General features: G+C 43.9%; 1 protein-coding gene and 1 long non-coding RNA gene across 2 annotated transcripts in view; one reads left to right on the forward strand and one right to left on the reverse strand.

Moving 5' to 3' along the window:
- Positions 1-23,238, reverse strand: part of LOC310853603 — a 762,466-nt gene that overhangs the window by 229,101 nt on the left and 510,127 nt on the right. The window lies entirely within an intron of this gene.
- Positions 1-23,238, forward strand: part of LOC310853549 (Fanconi anemia group D2 protein-like) — a 33,354-nt gene that overhangs the window by 7,176 nt on the left and 2,940 nt on the right. Inside the window, exons 10-33 of the mRNA XM_083757930.1 lie at positions 59-146; positions 614-718; positions 848-948; positions 1,390-1,492; positions 2,123-2,242; positions 3,079-3,152; positions 4,963-5,103; positions 6,055-6,155; positions 6,584-6,696; positions 6,813-6,921; positions 7,518-7,622; positions 7,800-7,891; positions 8,384-8,700; positions 8,732-9,065; positions 9,681-9,806; positions 12,511-12,623; positions 13,015-13,110; positions 14,722-14,852; positions 15,019-15,122; positions 19,990-20,124; positions 21,930-22,001; positions 22,129-22,167; positions 22,272-22,346; positions 22,836-22,910. Of these exons, the coding sequence (XP_083614056.1) occupies positions 59-146; positions 614-718; positions 848-948; positions 1,390-1,492; positions 2,123-2,242; positions 3,079-3,152; positions 4,963-5,103; positions 6,055-6,155; positions 6,584-6,696; positions 6,813-6,921; positions 7,518-7,622; positions 7,800-7,891; positions 8,384-8,700; positions 8,732-9,065; positions 9,681-9,806; positions 12,511-12,623; positions 13,015-13,110; positions 14,722-14,852; positions 15,019-15,122; positions 19,990-20,124; positions 21,930-22,001; positions 22,129-22,167; positions 22,272-22,346; positions 22,836-22,910 (2,869 nt within the window). The remainder of the gene's footprint in view (positions 1-58; positions 147-613; positions 719-847; positions 949-1,389; positions 1,493-2,122; positions 2,243-3,078; positions 3,153-4,962; positions 5,104-6,054; positions 6,156-6,583; positions 6,697-6,812; positions 6,922-7,517; positions 7,623-7,799; positions 7,892-8,383; positions 8,701-8,731; positions 9,066-9,680; positions 9,807-12,510; positions 12,624-13,014; positions 13,111-14,721; positions 14,853-15,018; positions 15,123-19,989; positions 20,125-21,929; positions 22,002-22,128; positions 22,168-22,271; positions 22,347-22,835; positions 22,911-23,238) is intronic.

The following is a 23,238-nucleotide window of genomic DNA, read 5'->3' on the forward strand; positions in this document are numbered from 1 at the left end:
AGTTCTTTACTGCAGGAGAACACACAGTTGGCCGTCCCTATCTCTCTGTGTGTTCTAGTTCTTTACTGCAGGAGAACACCCAGTTGACCGTCCCTATCCTGGATGCCCTCTCTAGTTTGAACCTCAGTGCCTCATTACTGACTGAGGTAAGATGCACATACCTTTGACAATGTTATACATCCATGTAATGCTGGACAATTCACTGAAAATACGTATTTTCAGTGAATTGTGAAACCGACATTTAGAACCTCTTAACTGACGTAATCTTTCTCATTTATCGTTAATTGAATAATTAAGATGCAATTATTTTGCACAACACATAATACTGTAGGTTGAAATAATCTTGATATTGATTTTAAGTCCTATCGCCAAGCCCTAAGATCATGACGACAGATCCAGTATAATGTAATCTTTTTACATATCATCACTGCCCCGCCCCCCCCCCCCCCCCCCCCCCACTCTTTCACAACAGAGCAAAATGAGACGGGCAATGAGACAAATCTCAGAAAGAAATACAAAACATTGCGCACGCACACACACACACACACACACACACACACACATACATTTTGGCCGTGTAGAGTAGACTAACTTATGTTGTGCCCAACATCAGGTTCGTACAGCAGTTATGGCCACCTTGGCAGCAGTACAGCTGGAGGACCTCCCTGTGGTTGTCAAGTTCATCCTGCACTCCATCTCTGGCCCTGATACATATGAGGTCACAACTTCAAATCATTGTATAATTCTGCACCCACATCACCTCAATAGAAACCTCCAGCTAATAAGAATACAATTAACTAAGAAGTGCGCGTTGATGAAGTGTTAAGAATGTGTCCCCTTGTGGCAGGTGGTGAACGACCTTCGTAAGAAGTTAGAACTGGAACTGTGCATTCTTCCTCCAGTGCTACTCGCCTCGCAGATTCGCATTAAGAGCAAGGGAGCGGCAACGTAAGCATTCCACAGACCATAACAATCACTCAGCATTTACACATAGGCAGTGATGTAAATAGGTTTTCAATGTAAAGAGTCCCAGGGTCATTTCATGAGTCCCACTTCAACGACGTTAGGAGTCATATTTTGCCCTTTTTACAAATTGCAGCAATTAACTCCCATTTCAGTTTATATGGTTATAATGTGGTTATATTCATGTAGAAAAGAAATTATTATAATAATTAAAGCTAGCAAAATAAACTATAATAAAAAACAGTATAGTAGTGCATCCCATGGATGCAGAGGTCTTTGTTTTATTGCGTCCCTTAACTATAAACTGCGTTTTGGGATGCCAAAAGAAATGCACCCTATTTTACTCTCTGCATAGGCCGACAGTACACACCCAGAGACCCTCCTGGGAAGTGTTGTTGTTTAGTAATGAGGTTAATTGTTCAACAGGTCCTCTGCCCGCAGCAGCAGTCAGGACAGTGTTTCCTTGGTGTTGGATGGCATCAAGTCAGTAGTGCGCTTCCAGAAGACCATATCTGCGGCTTGGCTCAAGGTAGGGAGAAATTGAACCATTTTGTTTACGTTGTACACAGTACACCTCAGTCATACAGAAATGACCGGAAACTATGAAATTAGATCAACTTGCCTCATATATTATGTTACTATGTTGTTACGGTATCTACAGTATCTTTTTGACGATGATGCTGTATCTACTTTACCTTGAATATATTGTCCTACTCTGATTGCCCCTGGAATATAAATTTGGCTATATGTGATGTGCAGTCAGGTTTGCTATGTTTGTCGATTAGTCACTAATAATTAATTGCATTTTCATAGCACTTTTCCAAGTGCTCAAAGCGCTTTACAATGGTTCATTCATTCATACATTGGGAGGTGAAGCAGCGAACATTCGACACCAGCGTCCTCACTTCCCACATTCACACACCAATGGTGGCAAGCTCACACCGACCAACTCATTGGAGGCAATGTAGGGTTCAGTGTCTTGCCCAAGGACACCTCGACATGTGGACAGAAGGAGCCGGGATTCGAACCACCGCCCCAGGGATCATTGGACGACCTGCTCTACCTACTGAGCCACAGCCGCCCCACTAATCAATGGTTGCATGAATTATTTCACCGCTAGTGTTTCTATGTATACAACTATATATTGTTTCCCATGTAGGTGACAGCCTTGTTGGAGCTGGTGAAATCGTGCAGTGAAAGCTCTCCTGAGGCTGCTGCTCTGTACTATGACGAGATGGCCAACCTGGTCCTCACCTGTAACCTGGACCCTACCGTGCAGGTGTGTTTGACATACAAGCTTACTAAAGCATACCTAATTAATTGGTTTATTCGTGCGGCATGGCTCCTCAGAGAGCGATTTGTCTAGAAGAGGGTATTTCTGTGTGTCACAGGGCCACAAGTAGCGGCATATATCTCGTGCACATTACCAGTAGGCCGTAGGGCAGGGGTGCCCACTCTTTTTTTGACATGAGAGCTACTTTCAAAATGACCAGCTCAACAAGATCTACTCACTGAAAACATTATAATACCATTGCTGAAAATGGCTTTGGAATAGCGCGGCGCTGGCATTATATTTAAGACAAAAGCAAGGGGAGAAATGGAATAGGTAGAGTTTTTTTGTATTTCATTTGTAATATACCGACATTTGTGCGCAACAACACTCTTGAAAACAAAGGGGTTTGAGCTGACAGGCACTTTTTTATGTCAGTCAATCAATCAAGTCAACTTAATTAATTCAAGTGACAGATGCCAAAAAAACGAATTAAATATTCTTTAGGGGCATGTCATGTGATCTACCTGCACAGCCTTTGTGATCTACTGGTAGATTGCGATCTACCTTTTGGGCGCCCCTGCCGTAGGGCATTGTTGACGTCACATTCTGAGGCTGGCCAAATTAAGTCTGACATACGATGATTACCGTAGGTCTTTGATTCATAACCTCCTGTGAGCTGACATTTTAAATCAGTCTTGTAGATATCAGACTGCACACTGACAGAGGGCAGCTGCTGCATGATTAAGCACTTTATTCCTGTTCTCTGTCCCCGGCCAACAGGAGTGGATAGGGAAGAGTGTAGTGGATGATTAAGCACTTTATTCCTGTTCTCTGTCCAACAGGAGTGGATAGGGAAGAGTGTAGTGGATGACTTCCAGGAGGACTTTGTGGTGGATCTTGGCCCAGACATCAGCAGGTGTGTTATTACTGTAACTATGCAGCATGAATCAACAATCATTTTATGCCCCAAAATGCTGGTTGGTGTTTATTTTGTTTTAGATCACTGATCATCTTACATTTAATGTAACAATTAACAATTAACATTTTACAGTGTAGAATTGGGGTCCTAGAGATAAACAAATTTGTTTCAAATGAGGGTCTGTGTGGCCTAATTATGCATATTATAACGCGGGAACAACTGCCATTCTATGCCCTGCTACAACATTGCCCACAGCCTATGATGTGTGTCTTTACTAGACGTAATCTGTTGCTATTGGCTCTCAGCCTCAGAGAGTTCTGGGTATTATGTTCAGCCCGCCTGGTTTAAGTCAGTTATGTTCCGGTGTTCAATGAGTGTAGATGTACCGAGTGAATAATCCTCCGTCTCCACCCGACCACCACGGACTGACTCACCCACCAAAGAGACAGTAGTAGTGTGAGTTTACCTGTACTGCTGCTGTATTATTGCCGACCTATGAAGTCCTGTTATTATTGTGCCAACCTGTTGGAAATACACTGTTTGTCTGCCGTTCTGCCAGTAAATAGCCTGCTACTGAAAACCCTTGTTGTGGCATCATTCCTCGCCTCCAAACCACAGAAAGTTAGTCCACAACAATATCAACATTGGGGTCCCTGAAATTAAATGGGTTGAGAATGGTGGAGCACTGGTTTAGATCAGTGGTTTTCGACCAGTGGGCCGGGGACCACCAGTGATCCTCGTCTCCTTGAAGGGATTCCAGGTGGTCCCCAGCTAACTGATATAATGGACCCTTATACTGTAGATCTTTAACTCTTGAGAGCGTAAAATGAAACCAAATGGACCGATACATAAGGGTCCATTTGATTTCATTTTTCGCTCTAAAGAGTTAAATTATGTTTAAACGACAACAAAATATTTAAAGTTTAGAGGCTAAATCTCATCACATGGTGGTCCATGGCTCTAGTGCAGAATAAACTAGAAAAAGTGCCCTTCTGGGCACAGGTCTCCACCAGGTTATCCACAGATCCGTGCAGTTAGAGGTAAAAACACTTTTCGGCCAGTTATAGCGCCACCTTGAGGCTGAGTTGAAATTGTTCATGTGGCATTTCGTCTTCGGCCTAGTGGGAATGTGGGTGCACAATGTCACGGAAATCACGCGATGTGTTCATGATTTGCAGCATTTTGTTTGAAACTGAGCACTCCTGTGAACTTTGGAAGCCAATCTTAACCAATCAGGATGGAGTGTGAGAAATCTGAAAGACCGGTTTGGTTGAATGGCTCTAGAGAGACTGTGTACCAATTTGCGTGATGTTTGGACAAAATCTGTAGGTGTGCTGTGCAAAAACCTGTTTTGCACAAAGCGGCCTCCTGGTGGCGCTATAACAGGCCGTTCTGGAAAGTTTGGGGCAGAGGTTCATCGTTGGCATCCAGGGAGTGTGTGTGCAAAATTTGGCATCGACCGGGTTAACGGTGGCCGAGATTAGCTGGTCACGGACGGACACACACACACACACACACACACGGACGGACGGAGTGCAAAACATACTCTTTCCCCATGCCTTCGGCCTGGTGGAGACAATAATGAAAAAGGTTGAAAAGCAGTGGTTTAGATCATTGATATTGCTGTGAGGGCCAGTCCCTAATGAGCTTCCTTGTGTCTGTGTCACAGCTGTGAGGGCCAGTCCCTAATGAGCTTCCTTGTGTCTGTGTCACAGCTGTGAGGGCCAGTCCCTAATGAGCTTCCTTGTGTCTGTGTCACAGCTGTGAGGGCCAGTCCCTAATGAGCTTCCTTGTGTCTGTGTCACAGCTCCTCGCTCCTCCCTGCCTGTATGCTTTACAACCTGGATGAGGATGATGGAATGGGAATCGCCATCAACCTCCTGCCTCTTCTGGCTGACGATGTCCAGAACAAAGTGGAACTGTGGAGTCAGAACGACAAGGCACACAAGTCAGTCACCACAATGTGTGTGTGTATGTGTGTGTGTGTGTGTGTGTGTGTGTGTGTGTGTCAAAACACAGACAGGACTGAACCTCAGTCCTAAATGGGTTAAGGCGGTGATGTGGATTGTGTAGTCATGGTTTGTTTGTCTCGCAGGCGGGTGTCTCCTCTGTGTCTGTCTCTCCGTTCTTCATGGTTTGTGTCTTTCAGGCGGGTGTCTCCTCTGTGTCTGTCTCTGTTCTTCATGGTTTGTGTCTTTCAGGCGGGTGTCTCCTCTGTGTCTGTCTCTGTTCTTCATGGTTTGTGTCTTTCAGGCGGGTGTCTCCTCTGTGTCTGTCTCTCTGTTCTTCATGGTTTGTGTCTTTCAGGCGGGTGTCTCCTCTGTGTCTGTCTCTCTGTTCTTCATGGTTTGTGTCTTTCAGGCGGGTGTCTCCTCTGTGTCTGTCTCTGTTCTTCATGGTTTGTGTCTTTCAGGCGGGTGTCTCCTCTGTGTCTGTCTCTCTGTTCTTCATGGTTTGTGTCTTTCAGGCGGGTGTCTCCTCTGTGTCTGTCTCTCTGTTCTTCATGGTTTGTGTCTTTCAGGCGGGTGTCTCCTCTGTGTCTGTCTCTCTGTTCTTCATGGTTTGTGTCTTGCAGGCGGGTGTCTCCTCTGTGTCTGTCTCTCTGTTCTTCATGGTTTGTGTCTTTCAGGCGGGTGTCTCCTCTGTGTCTGTCTCTCTGTTCTTCATGGTTTGTGTCTTTCAGGCGGGTGTCTCCTCTGTGTCTGTCTCTCTGTTCTTCATGGTTTGTGTCTTGCAGGCGGGTGTCTCCTCTGTGTCTGTCTCTCTGTTCTTCATGGTTTGTGTCTTTCAGGCGGGTGTCTCCTCTGTGTCTGTCTCTCTGTTCTTCATGGTTTGTGTCTTTCAGACGGGTGTCTCCTCTGTGTCTGTCTCTCTGTTCTTCATGGTTTGTGTCTTGCAGGCGGGTGTCTCCTCTGTGTCTGTCTCCGTTCTTCCGGCTGCTCTGGGTGTGTGAGGAGAAACGACACCAGGGAGACCTGGAGGAAATCGACGCCTTGCTCGGTGAGGAAGAAAGGCCTTATGATGAACAACTGCTGTGTTTGATACCAGTGTGTCGTTTGGTTTAAAAATGTTTTGGAATGATTAAAAAAAAATGCTTTAACCCCTGAGAACTACAACAAGATTAGAATACTTGGGGTATCTACAGTAAGCCATGATTAGAGAATAAAAGATAATACAAAACATATAATTCAGTGATCTGGTCAATAAGAACAGACTTCAATTTGGATCGTATATGTTCAGAGAAGAAAGTTGTAAACCATGCAGTTGAGTATTTTTCCCAAAGTGTGGTACCTCTGTATTTAATAGAAAACTGACCATGACTCGTGATAAAGGGGTGGGGGGAGGGGAGGGGAGGGGGGGGGGGGGGGTGTCTAGCCTGTCATTGTTGTCTTTGTCACAGCTGTAAAGTAATGTGTTGTGCATCACAGGCTGCCCCCTGGTGTTGACACATATGGACATAATAGATGTGGAGAGTCTGTCCAAAGCTGAGAGAGAGTTCCTCTGTATGTTGCTCTTTCACACCATCAACTGGTTCAGAGAGGTAATTGCACAACATTTTGTGTCACAATTGTTGCACTGTTGTACAGTCAGAGTACAGTCCCATTGTTATATTTCAGTGCACTGTACACACGCATGTGTTTTGTGTGTTTTATGCAGGTTATAAATGCCTTCTGCTGGCAAAAAGAGACGGAGTTGAAGATCAAGGTGATGACTCGCCTACAGAACATCACCTACCTCCAGAGTCTGTTAGAAAAAGCTTTGGCAGGTATAATCCGTCTCTGAAGCAACAGACCAGCAGCGCTGGACTGGGGGATGTGGAAATAATGAATTTACCCTGATGTCTTGACGTACCCTCTATAATTACAGTGGTTCCCCAGGACCCAAACTAGTGAAAATAGCAGATCTACAAGCACACAACGCATCACATCGCACCACGTTATGAGCTTGTAGATCGGCTTTTCACTACTTATACTTTCTTCTTTATTTTATTTTTTTACATTTATTTATAAAAAAAATATTTTATTTTGTCATTTTAGTTATCAAATACTTTTGAAAAATATTGGAATTGTTTTGAATTGATGAAATGTGATTTTCTTTTTAATTTTAGGAAATTTTAAAAATATATATATTTACGACCCAAACTTTGGTCCCCACCCACTGTTTGGGAAACGATGCTCCATTAACCCATTTTGAGCAGGATGGTGTTAGTATTATGTTATGCTTTAGCTATTGAAAAATAGCAGATCTACAAGCTCGTAGCGTGCCACCGAGTGGCGCGCTACAAGCTTGTAGGTCTGTTATTTTTGAAAAGTCGAAGAACAGAAGAAAAGGTAAAAATGGGTTAACACATTTGCGTTTCAGCGACACCCGGCTTCATTCCCCCTCTCGCTAACTTTGATGGAGAAAGCTCAGAAGGCGTCACTGTCCCCGCCGCCTCAACTGCTCCTCAGAGCAAGGCCAAGAAAGGTAGCCCGGCTCATTCAACTCTCTGTGTCGACATAATGCTTGCATGTACAGATTAGAACACCTGCACATATCTTGTGCATTATTGTCATGTCATGTGGTGAATGATGTCCTGGAACGCTGAGAATGGGGAAATAAGGGACAATAGTGTGTTTCTCTCCCTTTTTTGGCTCTTTTTAGAGAGCAAGAAGAGGAAAGCACCCGTTAAGAATTCTCCAGGAAACGGCAGCTCTCAGCTGGAAGAAGGAACTGAGGCGGATGAATGCCTTCAGGTAAACCTTTTGTTATGTGTTATTTATTTATCTATCCTTCTTAATGCTTCTTAACAGGTCGTTAAGAGGAAGCAATCTGATTGGTTGAAACGGTTTCTAGCCGTAGATCAAACCAGCACTGTTCACCACCTAATCAAAACAAATAATTCAGCTGCTCTGTTTTCCCAGAGCGCTAGCAAACTCGGTGGCTAGGCTAGCTAGTTTCTTGGGACATTTGTGGCCGTAGTGACTACATCTGTCATTAAAAAAATATATTTCTTCAGCGATTTTCTTAGTTTTAAGGGTAACTGTTGTAGAATTGCAATATTACACTCGAGGGTGTTGTTTAATGTGATTATTGCCACTTCAGTGATTCTTGCGGAACTCGACTTCGTCGAGTTCCTGACCGCACCACTGTCGTGGCAATAATCACGTGTAAACAACACCCTCTCGCTCGTGTAATATTGCTTAATTAAACGTGCTGCTACATCCGTGCTCGTTGTGCCTCTCCAGGAGCAGCCAGAGAAGGAGAAGGAGGCCCGGCATGGGGTCAGCGGCCTGGCGGGCTACCGGCCTTTCTTCAGAGAGCTGGACATGGATGTGCTCGCCGTGCTGCAGTGTGGTCTGCTCTCCCGGTCACTGCTGGACACACCATCAATCAATCAAACTTTGTTGTCACAACACATTACAAGTAACATGGGTGAAATTCTTGTTGTGCAGGCACTCATTGCAGTTACGGGGATAGAGACAACAATCAGAGCTACACAGCTGCAGCCATATTTCGGCGCTGCCCTCAGCTTTCTTGCATCAGAAAAAGAGAAAACACCAACGTAAGCCTACAGAACCCCATGCCCATTTTAGAAGAAGCACTTTTAATTACCATTCAATCCTATGGCTGCCTCCTTCTTCTGTCTCATGCTCCAGATGTTTCAAAACACACAAGCTCTCTTCGGTATCTCCATGTAAACTTTGCTTTTCGGTTGCCGTCCAGGCGCGAGAGGAAATTCTGCTGCGTCCTGCTGAGCTGCTCTTCCTGCTGGAGGACATGCTTCGCAAACAGGAGTTCAGTCTGCCGGCCTCGCCGGCCAAGGTACAGATGCAAGAGATCCGCTTTCCTCAAGGTACAGATGCAAGAGAGCCGCTTTCCTCAAATTACAGATGCAAACGGTACCGGGCCAAACAGGCTTTCCTCAAGGTACAGATGCAAGAGATCCGCTTTCCTCAAGGTACAGATGCAAACAGTACCGGGCCAAACAGGCTGCTTCCCTTTACTGTCAGCTGATCGCACTGGAATGAAAAATGTTCGTAGACTACCTTTTTTTTTACTGAGGAAAACTAAATGGAAACTACATGAAAACTAATCTATGATGACTGAAACTATGACTAAATATACTGACAATTTCGTCAACAAATAAAAACTAGACTAAAATGTTAGGAAGGGACTATAGTGGACAAGAGATCCAGTTATTTTACAAATAGTTGCATGCTAAAAATAGCAGATCTACAAGCTCACAACGCATCGCGCTGCGACACAGTGTGGGCTTGTAGATTGGCTATTTTCAGCTAGTGATTACGACGTCATCAAGGCCCGCCTAAACACATTTTGTTCGACTAAATCAACTGTAGATTTAGTCGACTAAAATCTTATATTTACTTGACTAAAACTAGACTAACACTAAAACACTCCAGGTGACTAAAATGTGACTAAAAAACTAAGTGAAAAGTATTCAAGAGACTATGACTAAAACTAAAATCTAAACTTGCTGCCAAAAACAACACTGGCTGACCGTGATGTGGCCTTGTTGTGCAGGTGAAGACGGACAAGAGAGTGGGTTTCTCCCACCTCCAGCAGAGGAGCTCCAAGGAGATCGCCTACAACTGCGTGGAGCTGCTTCCCAGCCTCTGTTCACACCTTGAGAACCACAACCACTTCCAGGTACGCCCACTGTGTAGCCTCCCTGGGCACCGTTCCATTTCGGGTTTATGAACCGGTCGGGAGTGGATGATATCGCTACGTCATGTTCTAGTATTGTTTTGTAGTCATCAATCTTCCGCAACTTCCTTTTCCCTCAAACACGATTTTTCTCAATAAAAGCTACAGGCTACGAGAGCTTGTTTTGTTATTCTTCCGGTTTGAGGGAAAAGGAAGTTCCGTTTGATTGTTCCTGCCTGATGACTACAAAACAATACTACAACGTGACGTAACGATATCATACAATTTTACATGTACGCACAGCGCGCGGGGGTAGTGTGTGTGTGTGTGTGTGTGTGTGTGTGTGTGTGTGTGTGTGTGTGTGTGTGTGTGTGTGTGTGTGTGTGTGTGTGTGTGTGTGTGCTGGGGGTTTAAAAGTACCACAGCACCTGTATCATGTGCGTCCGTGTGTGTGTGCGAAGGCATCTGCTCAATCGATCAAAAAGCACTTGCTTAACTACTAAAAATAGTGTTGGCGTGGTGGCGCTGTGCCACTGTCGTTTCTTTGTATTATTAGAAACTCGTATTCATTTATATTCTGCATTTATGATAACAGACCCTGCTCTCTAACAACGACTTTTGATTGATTGATTGATTGATTGATTGATTGATAATTTTATTAGACAATAAGATGCAAACAGTACAGGGTACAGTCAAGCACAGCATTGGTCCAAAAGGACGGCACCGAAGAAAGACCTTGTTTCCATTCGGGTCCCATGCATTCATTCACAATGACAACTGTGACAACAAACAATACGTTTCTCAAACACACTAAATCTATATGTACAGGTTGGAATAGAAATACATTAATAAAACATAAAATGGGGGGGGGGGGGGGGGGGAGCCAATCACCTTCTCTCCCTTTGACCTGATGACAGTGACAGGTGAGTTTTCAGACCCTTTTTAAAGGAAACCAGTGATCTGCTTGTTTTGAGCGAAGGGGGCAGGGCATTCCACACTTGAGTGGCAGTGCTGTGAAATGTGAATTTACCCATATTTGTCCTGAAAATGGGTGGCACCAGATCATTATTTACGCTCCCTCTAGTATTATGGCTGTGGGAGTTGCTCACCTTTTGCTGCTCACCTTTTTGAGGTAAACACTGAGCCAACCTATGCTATCAAATTGTGTTGCACAGAGGTGGGCCATGGGCCCTAATCCTATAGTAAAAGTCTGATTAGTTTGTTTTGGGAGGTTTGGATCTTATTTTTTTGTGACATTGAGATGTTGGAATACCAGCAGGTGCATGCATAGTCAAATAAGGGCTGAATGAGAGCTCCAGCTAGTGTCCTGAGAGCCGTCTTGTTAACAAATGAGGAGATTCTGCACAAGAATCTTGTTATTTGATTAACTTTTTTGATCGCTCTTGTTGCCATGCCTTCACCCGTCAGTTTATTGTGCAGGATACAGCCCAGATAAGTAACTTCTTCTTTGCTAGTGATTACTATGTCATCAATACTGACCTTAAAATCCTTTGCATTTACCCTATTAAGGGAATGTTTGGACCCAAAAAGGATAGAATCTGTTTTACCTAGATGCAATGAGAGTTTGTTATCTGTAAGCCATGTTCGGATATTGGTGAGTTCTGAGCTGAGTGCCTCCTCAACCTGTGTTTTGTGTTCTCCCGAAATCAGGAGTGCTGAGTCGTCTGCAAACAGGAACAATTTACAATTACAGGCAGCACTCATGTCGTTAATTTATAATAAAAATAATAGCGGCCCTAGTATGCACCCCACAGTTCACTGAGAGGGGGGAGGACAAGGTTCCATTTATGTCCACCATTTGTTCTCTTCCCTCAAGGTAGGATTTCATCCAGCGTACTGATGTACTAGTAAATCCTATCGCCTCCAGTTTGTCAAGTAGGATTGAGTGGTTAACAGTGTCAAACACTTTTTGGAGGTCCAGCATGACCATGCCACAGTACTTGCCCGAATCTACCTCACGCTTGATGTAGTCATTTAAGTACAATAGGCAGGTGTCAGTGGAGTGGGATGTTCTGAATCCAGACTGCAGGAACTCGAACAGAAGGTTGCGTTCGTTTAGGTAGCTGTTGATCGGTTCATAAATTAATCTCTCTATGACCTTAGATGTAGAACTCAGGATGGATACGGGGCGGTAGTTCCCTGTATCTAATTTGCTTCCCTTTTTAAATAGGGGGATTACTCGTGCGATCTTTAGTTCCTTTGGGACATAGCATTGGCTGATAGATAGATTTGTTATGTGGGCTATGATTGGAGCTATGGAGACAGCAGCGTCTCTGAGGAATCTGCTGGGGATATTATCATAGCCAGGTGGCCTTGTTTGGCTGAAGGGCCATGAGTTTTTTCAACACCTCTTCGTTTACTACTGGTTGTATTGAAAAGGAGTCTTGTTGGGCCCCTAATTTAGAATAGTGGGTTTTGATGTGTTCAGCACCGTACAGGCCTGAATGTGGGGGGAGTTTATTAAACAACTGGGTGGCAATGTTAGTGAAGAAATTATTAAAACTGTTTGCTACAATTTGTTTGTCTGTGATAATGGAGCCGCTTGAAATAATGGAGAAGTTTGAGGATTTGGTTTGAAGTTTATTGCTATACCCTAATTTATTTAAAGCCTCCCAGAGTTTTTCAGGAAAACGTTTGATTCAATGTTCTCATTTATTACGTTTTTTTTTTTGGCTTTTGAAATTAGGCTTTTTACGACGGAACGTCTGTAGACGGGCCGTCTACAGACGATCAGGAGCATCAGCTGCTGTCCTCGGCCTACCGGCTGCTCCTGCAGATCCTCAACACCACGTTCAGCTGGTGAGGAGACGTACTGGTCGGTCACATTATAGCATTGGAGTTGTGTTCATTTAAATGAGCATACTCATTTAACTCAATTTTTAGAGTTTTTCTTCTTTTTCTTTAATAAAGGCGAGGTCCGCAAAAAAAAAAAAAAGCGCTTTGACAAAAACCTCCTAACTCCACTTGAGCGGGATGTTTTTTCTTATCTTGAAAAATGAACATTTTGGTGGTTTCTTCCAGACAGCAGATAGTGTATTTACTATTTATCAATGGTGTGTGTGTGTGTGTGTGTGTGTGTGTGTGTGTGTGTGTGTGTGTGTGTGTGTGTGTGTGTGTGTGTGTGTGTGTGTGTGTGTGTGTGTGTGTGTGTGTGTGTGTGTGTGTGTGTCTGTGTCTCTCTCTCTCTCAGGTCTGGGTTTTCCCAGCCAGGCCAACGGAGCTTACTGAAGACTGCTCTGGGAGTGCTGTCTGGACGGATTGAACGGACCCTGGAGCAGCTTATAAAGTGAGTGATGAAGGTTTGAACAGACCCTGGAGCAGCTTATAAAGTGAGTGATGAAGGTTTGAACAGACCCTGGAGCAGCTTATAAAGTGAGTGATGAAGGTTTGAACAGACCCTGGAGCAGCTTATAAAGTGAGGGATGAAGGTTTGAACAGACCCTGGAGCAGCTTATAAAGTGAGGGATGAAGGTTTGAACAGACCCTGGAGCAGCTTATAAAGTGAGGGATGAAGGTTTGAACAGACCCTGGAGCAGCTTATAAAGTGAGTGATGAAGGTTTGAAGTCGAGAGGATTATGTAGCATGTACTGTACCTGGTCTTACAAGCATACATTCCATGGCATACATACATGGAATGAATGCAATTTACAATTTAGGCATTTGGGCAGACGCTCTTAATCCAGAGTGATTTATACGGTAAGCAAAGAACAACACATGGTAATACATCAAATACATTCTAATAGTCATCAAGAATCATAAGCAAGCTAAGCACCTAGCATCTGTCTAACAGTATAATATATGTACAGTGAAGCTATATACATTATAGAGTGATATGTCTACATAAAATGCTATGTAAATTACATACAATTAGCCTTTGCATATGCCTGTGAGGTCTAAGGCTAAGATGGAGTCCGAAGAGGTGAGTTTTCAGACTACTGCGGAAGATTGGGAGTGAGTCTGTAGTTCTGATTGCGAAGTTCATGCCGTAGCTTTGGCGCCAGAAGGAAGAAGAGTCTGGGACGTGTGGAGCGTTGTTCTAGTGAATGATCTGCCTGCCTCCCTGTGTTGGCTGATCTGAGCGAGCAGGGAAGGGGGTTGTTAACCTGACTCCGCCAGATTGCGGCAGTACTGAGTTCCCAAGTTCCTCCTGCCTGGATCTGGGCTCTCTCACGCATAAACGATAAACCGGAAGCAGCGGGACAAAAAGGATGATATCTCCATAATAATTTGGAGTTGTAGTCCTGTTAGGTTGTGTTTACATTTCCACTGTGGCAGCGCTTCGATACGTCATCAGTATCGCGTTGATCCCGCCTCTATAGCGACCGCATGCGGCCACATATCTCTCCGGTCAGAAATGGTCCGGAGTGCATCGTCTCTGCCCGAGAGGGACCAGATGGGAGCAGGAGGAGGAACTCACTGCTGCCACCAGCTGGCGGAGTCAGGTCGTAGGGTTGGATCAGACTTTGAAGATATGGGGTCCGGTGCCATACCTTTGGTTGCTTCGTAGGCCAGCATCAGAGTTTTGCGATGCCATTAATCATGCATTGATACTATACTGTATATCAATACATCATCAACAAATCATCAGCGTTGTTTAGACTAGTAGAGATTAGTAAATGGCTGCAATACTTGGATTTTTCTGTCTAAAGGTCTTTTTTACATGGCGAGTAATTGATGTGCTTAGTAATTAAATCAAATTTCACTGCCTGCCTGGCACGCTGCCAGAGTTGAACTGAAACTGATGAACGATACGTTGTGTAAGCACCACACACTCTGCAGTCCAGCTGTGTGAGCCTGTTTCAGAGAACACACACACAGGGAGAGAGATCTCCGTCTCGGTGCGAATACGATACATTAGTATCGCAGTAATGATGGACTTGTTTGTGCTTTCTTTAGGGACAGTTTTCAGTACCTGCTGAACTTCCACAGCACGGTGCCCTGTCTGAGCACAGCGCTGTGTCTCTCCCGGCTGCTCTCCACGGTGGCGGAGAGAGGAGGGAACCCCAGCGCCTTCAGAGAGCAGACCGGTCAGCATCACACGGCCACATGCTGCTAAATCCACTTACAGTATTATCATATACCACATGCTATTACCTCAGCTAAATCCACTTATCTAAATCCACTTGTCTAATCTTCTGCTCGCCGATGGACTGTTAATTTTACCACGATTGATTTTTTTTTCTCCTGCCGTAGCATCCCTGGCACGGGGTTTCCTGGGCCAAGAGTGGGTGACCGCCGGCGGGGAGAGAGAGCGAGGAACCAAATTTAACGAGGGCCTTAAGACTCTGCTCAGGAGCGTAACGGTCTGGGCACCGGACTGGTGATCCAGTCGCGGTGTGCCGCGGGTTCGACTCCCGAACCCGACACGGCCTTTACCGCATGTCATCCCCCCATCTCTCTCCCGTTTCCTGTCAGCCTACTGTCTGTCCCTTAAAAAATCAATAAAAAGGCGTAAGCCGCAAAAAAATATCTTCAAAAAAAAAAATAAGACTCTGCTCAGGTGTGTTTTCTAATCTACCAGTATATCTGTATCAGAGGATACCCACCACCGAATGGCATTGTCCACAAAAGTTGCAAGTTATAATGCTACATAGCACAAATATGTGTTGAGTTCAAGGGGGGTTTTATAAGTTTGTAAGAATACGAATGATTTGAATGATAATTGTGTCATGCCACCTAGTGGCCCATCCTTTTCAGCCATGACAATACTCCCAAGTAAATTTTTGAGTGGTGCAACCAATCCCTTACGAAGCTATGTGTGTGGCTGGCTGGGTGGGTGGGTGTCTGAGCACGAAAACAGCATGGTTGTTTACAGTACAGTAGAGGGATCCCCACACCGTAACTCTTGTCATTTCTCAACCGTTTCGGACACAGGGTGGCTCGCCGGAATCGGGCCGGTGCGTTCCTGTGGGTCTGGAACTTCCGCCACCCCCCCCCCCCCCCCCCCCCCCAGCGCGTGGAACCGGCCGGTTGCCTTAAAGGGACACTTCACCCTTTTTGCAAAAACATATATGTTAATGACGTTTAGAAGCTTTAGAACACTTTCCCGGGGGTCTTTATGTGTGTAATATGTGGTTTTAGATATTTTAGATTGTAGCAGTGAGCCCAGTGTCTCTGATGTCATGGACACTGGTCTCACTTCCTTCCTGGACTACAATTCCCAAAATACTTTGGTGCACTGCTCCTCCTTGTGGATAGGGGAGGTCTGTCTTACTGAGTACACATGTAGTCCAGGAAGTAAGTGATCCCAGTGTCCATGACATCAGAGACACTGGGCTCACTGATACAATCTAAAATATCTAAAACCACATATTACACACATAAAGACCGCCAGGAAAGTGTTCTAAAGCTCCTAAATGTCATTAACATATATTTTTTAGCAAAAAGGGTGAAGTGTCCCTTTAATAGTATGGGATTTATATTTTATAGATTTGGGGGCATAAATAATATATTAGAAGCTTTTTTAATCAATAATTGATCAATGTCACCATGGTCCACATACTGTACACTGTAGTGTGAACTAAGTGTTGCAACTCCCCCCCCCCCCCTCTCTCTCTCTCTCTCTCTTTCTCTCTATCTCTGTCTCTCTCTCTCATTATCAGGCAACAGTGCAGCACTATCTCTCTCTCTGTTTCTGGCACAACAGTGCCACTTTTTCCCCTATTGGTACGCATAGTCACATAGGTTAACACGGACATTGCTGTTCCTTGGAGTGGTTGCACCACTCAAAAATTAAAAAAATAAAAGGGCACATTGCTGTCCAGAGGCCAAGGGCTGGTGGTGCTCTATCACCCCCTAGTGTCTTATCTGTGCACACCACTGCTCAGTGGGGAGTAGGGCTGACCCAAAAAAATCAATTAATCAATGTTCAATCGATACGCACGGGAATCGATTTTTTAATTTTGAATCGAATAGTCATTAAAAAAAAGCGGACGCTTTTGGTCCGCGAGACGGCCCCATTTGGTCCGCGAGCCATGCTCGCGCCTCACAGCACCGCAACGCCTCCTCCCCTCTCCCCCTCACTCGTGCATGGTAAGGTAACAACGAGGAAGTCAACACAGCAGCCTGCAGTCATGCCGCCACAAAATAAATCTAAAGTGTGGTTGCATTTTAGAATATGCAAGGAGAACAAAGAACAAGTGGTGTACAGTGTCAACTATGTGACAAGAAATTGGCGTATCACATACGGGATGGCCCAAGTGGGGCGAAAAGCCTAATTATTTGTGCGTCACTGCTTTCATGAAGGCTGCAACAGTTGTTGCTTCAATGCTTATCGTTTTAAATAAATGAGACCAATCCAAGCATGCCTTTCTCTCCGCTATTGTTTAACACACCGCACCCCCCCCCCCCCCCCCCCCCCCGTTGGGTTTCGAAGCGTCGACGATCGAAACAAATTTATATCGAAGCGTCGATCATCAAAAACATATTCGAAAGTCAGCCCTAGTGGGGAGCCAAGTGGGACCTTAGGAGACCGCTGGCCCAAGCTACAGTATGAAGATATATCGTCACTGTTGGACAGAAACCTTGTATATACATTTATTTTTACAAAAAAACTATGTTTCAAAGTATTTTATTATCAAAAGTTTTACTAAAGTGTTTTTTACTTGTACTAAGCAGGACTCAAAATAAGTTTCAAAATAATAATTCATTTCAGTTAATCACCCAAACACTGAAGACACATTTGCATTTGACAGTCACAGTAGGTTTGTTTCTGACAACCCCCCCCCCCCCACACACACACACACACACACAGAAAATATATTTTTATCTTATTCTATTTTAATAATCTTCTCTTTATTTTAACCAACCTACAACCTGCACTTAGGGTTGCCACCTTTGAGATATTGAAATAAGAGACACTCTTTACGCCTGCCGCGGCCTTGCGGCGCAGGCGTGTGTGGCAAGGCCGGCAATAAGTTGAAGCAATACATTGAAGCAATACGTTGAAGCAATAAATTGAAGCAATACGTTGAAGCAATAAGTTGAAGTTTCCCTTCAACTTATTGTTTATGGTATGCTATCCACAACTTTTGAAGTAGAATTTTGTTTTCCAAATGAGCATAACAACATCAGCAGCCCATTATAAAATATATGCCAGCGACCCCCATAAGAGAAGATTTTTACACAGTGATTCTCAACCCATTTAATTTCAAGTACCAGTTTGACATGCATTAAGTATACGGACCCCCATTTAATGGCATTCTATCTCTGGGACCCCCAATTCATATTGTAAAATCAATGTTAATTTAACTCTGATGGTCCATTTGGTTCCATTTGTACACTCTCAGAGTTACAGACCCATAAGGGTCCATTTGCTTCCAAACTATAATTTAGCTGGGGACCCCCTGGAACTCCCTCAAGGACCCCTGGGGGTCCCCGGACCTCACTTTGGGAACCACTGGTTTAGGCTACTTTAGGTAGTGTGTGCCTCCCGCTAGAACAATTGTGCTGACTTTAATATTTCCTGTGTTTTGTTTTGTTCATTATTGTTAAATTCAGTGTTGACGTGTAGGGGCTATTTAGGAAAATAAGGAACAAACTGCGTTCCTTATTGGTTCAATAAGGGACGCATCATATAATTCTCAAATAAGGGACGATTCTGTATTTTAAGGGACGGTAGGGCCTTATATACAGTACCTTTCTAACACACAGAGGGAACTGTTCATTGTGTACCGTCACTTTAAAAGCGTAATGTATACATCATCGATTCGTACGACGGTGTCACGCACCAAAAATAGCCAATCTACAAGCTCACACCGGGGCTCCACCGGGCGCGTTGCGCCTCCGTCGTGTGCGTCAAAAAACGAACCGGCCAACCGGGGTAATTTTAATGCAGTCACGCAACGCAACACAACGTGGGCAGTGGAGCCACCCTTCATTGATTAAAACGGGAACATTCCCTGACAGAGATTGCGTTGTGAGCTTGTAGCTCTGCCTTTTCGGCAACGATAGACTGAGAAGTTGCACATTGAATAGTGAATACGTCATGTATTATGTGAGACTTTTGGATGGAAGAGCAGGATGGTTGTTCCGCTGGCAGCTGATGACACCGTCAGCTTTTTGTTTGGTTTATTTGACACCTTGAGCACTTGACTTTTTGAAATGTTAGATTCGACTTAAGTTATTATTATTTACAAACAAGTAAAAAGAGTGCAAATAAGTTTAATATTATATATTAGAAAGGTAAAAAAAAAAGTAAAGAAAAAAAAAGGCAAAAATATAACTTTTCTGAATGCCTGGCTGCGGACCACCAGCAGTACCTCCGCGGACCACCAGGGGCCCGCGGACCACCGGTTGAAAACCCCTGTATTATAGTATCGTGCTCAAGTAGCTAGCAGATCTACAAGCTTGCATCACAACAATCTGTGAGCTTGTAGATCGACTATTTTTGTTATTTTTGGAAGATTTAAAAAATTCTTTGCCTATATAAAGGGATGCCACTTTGAAAGTGTTTAAGTCTGTGGGTTTTGTGGGTTTTAGAAATAATTTTCCAATTAAAAGTATTAACAACAGTACTTTGTATACATTAGAACACAGGTTATTTTTTACCATTTCCTGGAAAGTAGAGGTTTATAATTTTTTACATACAAGGTTTCCCTTTCCACCCGACAGAGGCTATATCCAACTTCAGCTGGTGAAAGATGTGTTTCGTCATGCAGTCTCGCTTTAATACAGTCTATACAGCCTACTATGGAGGGAAAAATACAGACACTACTTCTGTTTATGTTCCATGAGTCTCATAATGTCCACCGCAGACATAATATAAAAGGCCGGGCTTCCAGCGCTCACAACCCAAAATGAGAACCTGACCTCTTTCAACCCATTTAGACCTGTTGACGATTCTACAAATGCCTTCAAAATCATGACTGTTTTATTGAAAAACCCATGTTTCTATGTCAGTCGTTCTCAAACATTTTCATGTCAAGGACCCCCAAAATTATCTGTATTTGGCTGCATGCCGACCTCCATCTGAAAATATGCTATTCCAGGAGCGAAGATTTGAGCTAAAAAAATAATATATATAAAGATTTGCGCCACATTTTCACGATTAAAAAAAAATAGCAGACCTACAAGCTCGTAGCGCGGTACTCGGTGCCGTGCTACGAGCTTGTAGGTCTGCTATTTTTCAATAGCTAAAGTTTAAAGTAATGCTTAAAACACCAGTTTTGTTTTTTGTACTTTCACTTTCTCCCGTCTTTCATCAGGCTGACGTTCGTGGTGTTCTATAAAGGCATGATGACGGAGCTGGAGAAGGCTGTGAGGAAGATTCCTGCTTGCAAAAACAGCGATAGCACTGAGGTAAAACCACACGACGGTGGTCTCACTGGGGTAAAACCACACGATGGTGGTCTCACTGGGGTAAAACCACACGACGGCGGTCTCACTGTGGTAAAACCACACGACGGTGGTCTCACTGGGGTAAAACCACACGATGGTGGTCTCACTGGGGTAAAACCACACGACGGCGGTCTCACTGGGGTGGTGGTGAGAATGGAATTGTTGCTGTGTGTATACCTAAATTCATCTATATTGGACACTAGACAACGCGCTCAGTAGAGCACAGACGACAACGTTTTGGAATACCATTAACACTGACACGACGTGACCATTTTTAGGGACTGCAATTTTTACAATTTGTGTAAAGAAAATTCATCATGGTTAAAATTCTTAGCTGTATATAGCATCTTTTATACGTTTTTTTTACTATCCATTAGTGATGCACCGAATATTCAGCCGCAGAAAATATTCGGCAGAAAATGCAATTTTCAGCCTATTCGGTTTCGGCCAAAATAGGCAAAAAATATATCACTGTATGCAATTTATGCATTCAAAAGAGCTGAATAAATGCACCCATAATAGTGATTATTTTTTAAGTTAGGTTTTGCCATTACCATTTATTTTGCCATAAATTATAGCTTTTAGGTACGGCCATGACAGCAATGGTAGGAAGAAAGATATATAATCATATTCAACTGTTTCCTATATTCGGTTTTCGGCCAACTGTTTCCTATATTCGGTATTGGTTTTCGGCCAACTGTTTCCTATATTCGGTATTGGTTTTCGGCCAACTGTTTCCTATATTCGGTTTTCGGCCAACTGTTTCCTATATTCGGTATTGGTTTTCGGCCAACTGTTTCCTATATTCGGTATTGGTTTTCGGCCAACTGTTTCCTATATTCGGTATTGGTTTTCGGCCAACTGTTTCCTATATTCGGTATTGGTTTTCGGCCAACTGTTTCCTATACTCGGTATTGGTTTTCGGCCAACTGTTTCCTATATTTGGTATTCGGTTTCGGCCAAGAATTTCCCTTTCGGTGCATCCCTACTATCCATGACAAGTGCAGAATAATTTATCATTTGATGAAACTGGCAAGTCGGCGGCTCCAAGTCGAGACTGAATGAAGACGCTTTTTTCTCCCGGAGATATTTCAAAAAGCATAAGTGGGCATACAGTACTATAGCCCTCCGGGTATCGGCCAGTGAGTTGTCCACTCTGAACAGAGTCTGACGGCACCCCACAAGGCCCCCCTTTAGAGACATTAGCAAAAGAGGAAGTGGGACTAGCCTGTGTGTGTGTGTGTGTTTGCCTGAAGAGTTGCCGGATCAGAACCAATTCCAAATGACACCCCGTTTGAAGACATGAAAAAAAAGAGGGTGAATGGGGGGGGGGGGGGGGAGTGCTGAAGCTGCCGCGGCCATGGCAGTGGAAGACCTTTCAGTTAATGGATCCCTAGCCCCATGACAAACCATTCCTCAAACATTCCTGTTACAGTGAATGAATCCTAAGATGGGCGCCTTTTTGTGATAGACCTCACCAACTTTAATGAATCAGTTATCCGGTTTTCCTTGGCCCATGACCAACCTTTCTTTCCACCAATGGCTTTCACACCATTTTGTGAAATTCTGTCAGAGTTGGGGTGAAAACTGGCGTAAGTAATGAAACACATTTTCTGAATGCAATGTGAAGGCCCCTTTCCAGTTGTAATTTCAACACAGTTACATTTGCACACTCCATGCATTTCATTTACTCACAGTATAGCAATTGTGTGTGCATGAGTACTGTATGTGTGTGTAATGTAATCAATTTTTCTTGCTTCTTCCAGGCCCAGAGTGAGAAGTTACTGACATGGAATCTGGCTGTCAGAGACTTTTACCTCCTGGTCAATCTAGTTCAGGTGCATTTCTTGTTACAGTAGTTGTTGCAGTGATCAGTGTGCGTCCGTGCATGCTTGCGTGCGTGTGTGCGTGCGTGCGTGCGTGCGTGTCCCACTAAAGATATCTGTCGTCCATGTCTTCTCACAGGTATTTGACTCCAAGTCAGTGGTTAATGTGTGTCTTAGGGTGAGTAACCTGCCTCTTCTTCTACAATTAAACAGATCTCACGTCCAGCAGCAGCTGCTGCTGCGGCTCCATACTAACTATGTTCCTAATGGTGTTTCTGCTAGTATGGTCGTCTTTTCCTGGAGTCTTTCCTAAAGCTGGGGATGCCGCTGTTGGACTATAGTTTCAAAAGGCACAAGGTACAAACCATTATTTGTTCTCATCCGCAAGTTAGCTGCAACAGTGGGTCACATTATTATGGGTTGCGAGTTGCGACTCGCGACTAAGTAAATATCTTTTGACTCAGTTTTATATCAGTCGTTTGAGTAAAATTGTATTTAGTTTTAGTCATATTTTAGTAATCTGAAATGTTTTAGATTTAGTCGAGTTTTAGTCGAGTTTCATGCCTGATTTTACTCTTGGTTGCATGCTGAAAATAGCCAATCACAACGCGTTGCAGTGCGACCCGTTTGTGAGCTTGTATCACAAATATGCTATTTTCAGAGCGCAACCAAACATAAAATGACATTTTAGTTCTACTATTGCTTATCCACTAGTCCCACCCTCCCTTAGTCTAGTTTTTGTCAAAATGGTAGTCGACGAACATAGTTTTAGGGTAGACTACGAAATGGTGTGCTCTATAGAGTTAATTCCTTCCAATGGCTAACTCTTTGTAATGTGTGTTTCAGGAGGATGTCCAAGGTCTGCTGAAGATCATTCAAATCTGCACCAGGAAACTCCATCACATGTGTGGACACTCAAAGGTAGCTGCCTGTCATATGTATCATTATGAAACTCCATCACATGTGAGGACACTCAAAGGTAGCTGCCTGTCATATGTATCATTCTGAAACTCCATCACATGTGTGGACACTCAAAGGTAGCTGCCTGTCATATGTATCATTATTCCATGGGGTGGCTGTGGCTCAGGAGGGATAGAGCAGGTTGTCCAATGATCCGTCCAATCCCGGCTCCCTCCTCTCCTGTCCACATGTCCTTGGGCAAGACACTGAACCCCATAGTGCCCCCAGTGGTTGGTTTAAACAAATAAAATCCAATTATCCAATCTGTATGTTAGAGTATGTTAAGGCG

This window comes from Protomyctophum parallelum (assembly GCF_964188405.1).
Source record: "Protomyctophum parallelum genome assembly, chromosome: 22".
Taxonomy (NCBI): Eukaryota; Metazoa; Chordata; class Actinopteri; order Myctophiformes; family Myctophidae; genus Protomyctophum; species Protomyctophum parallelum.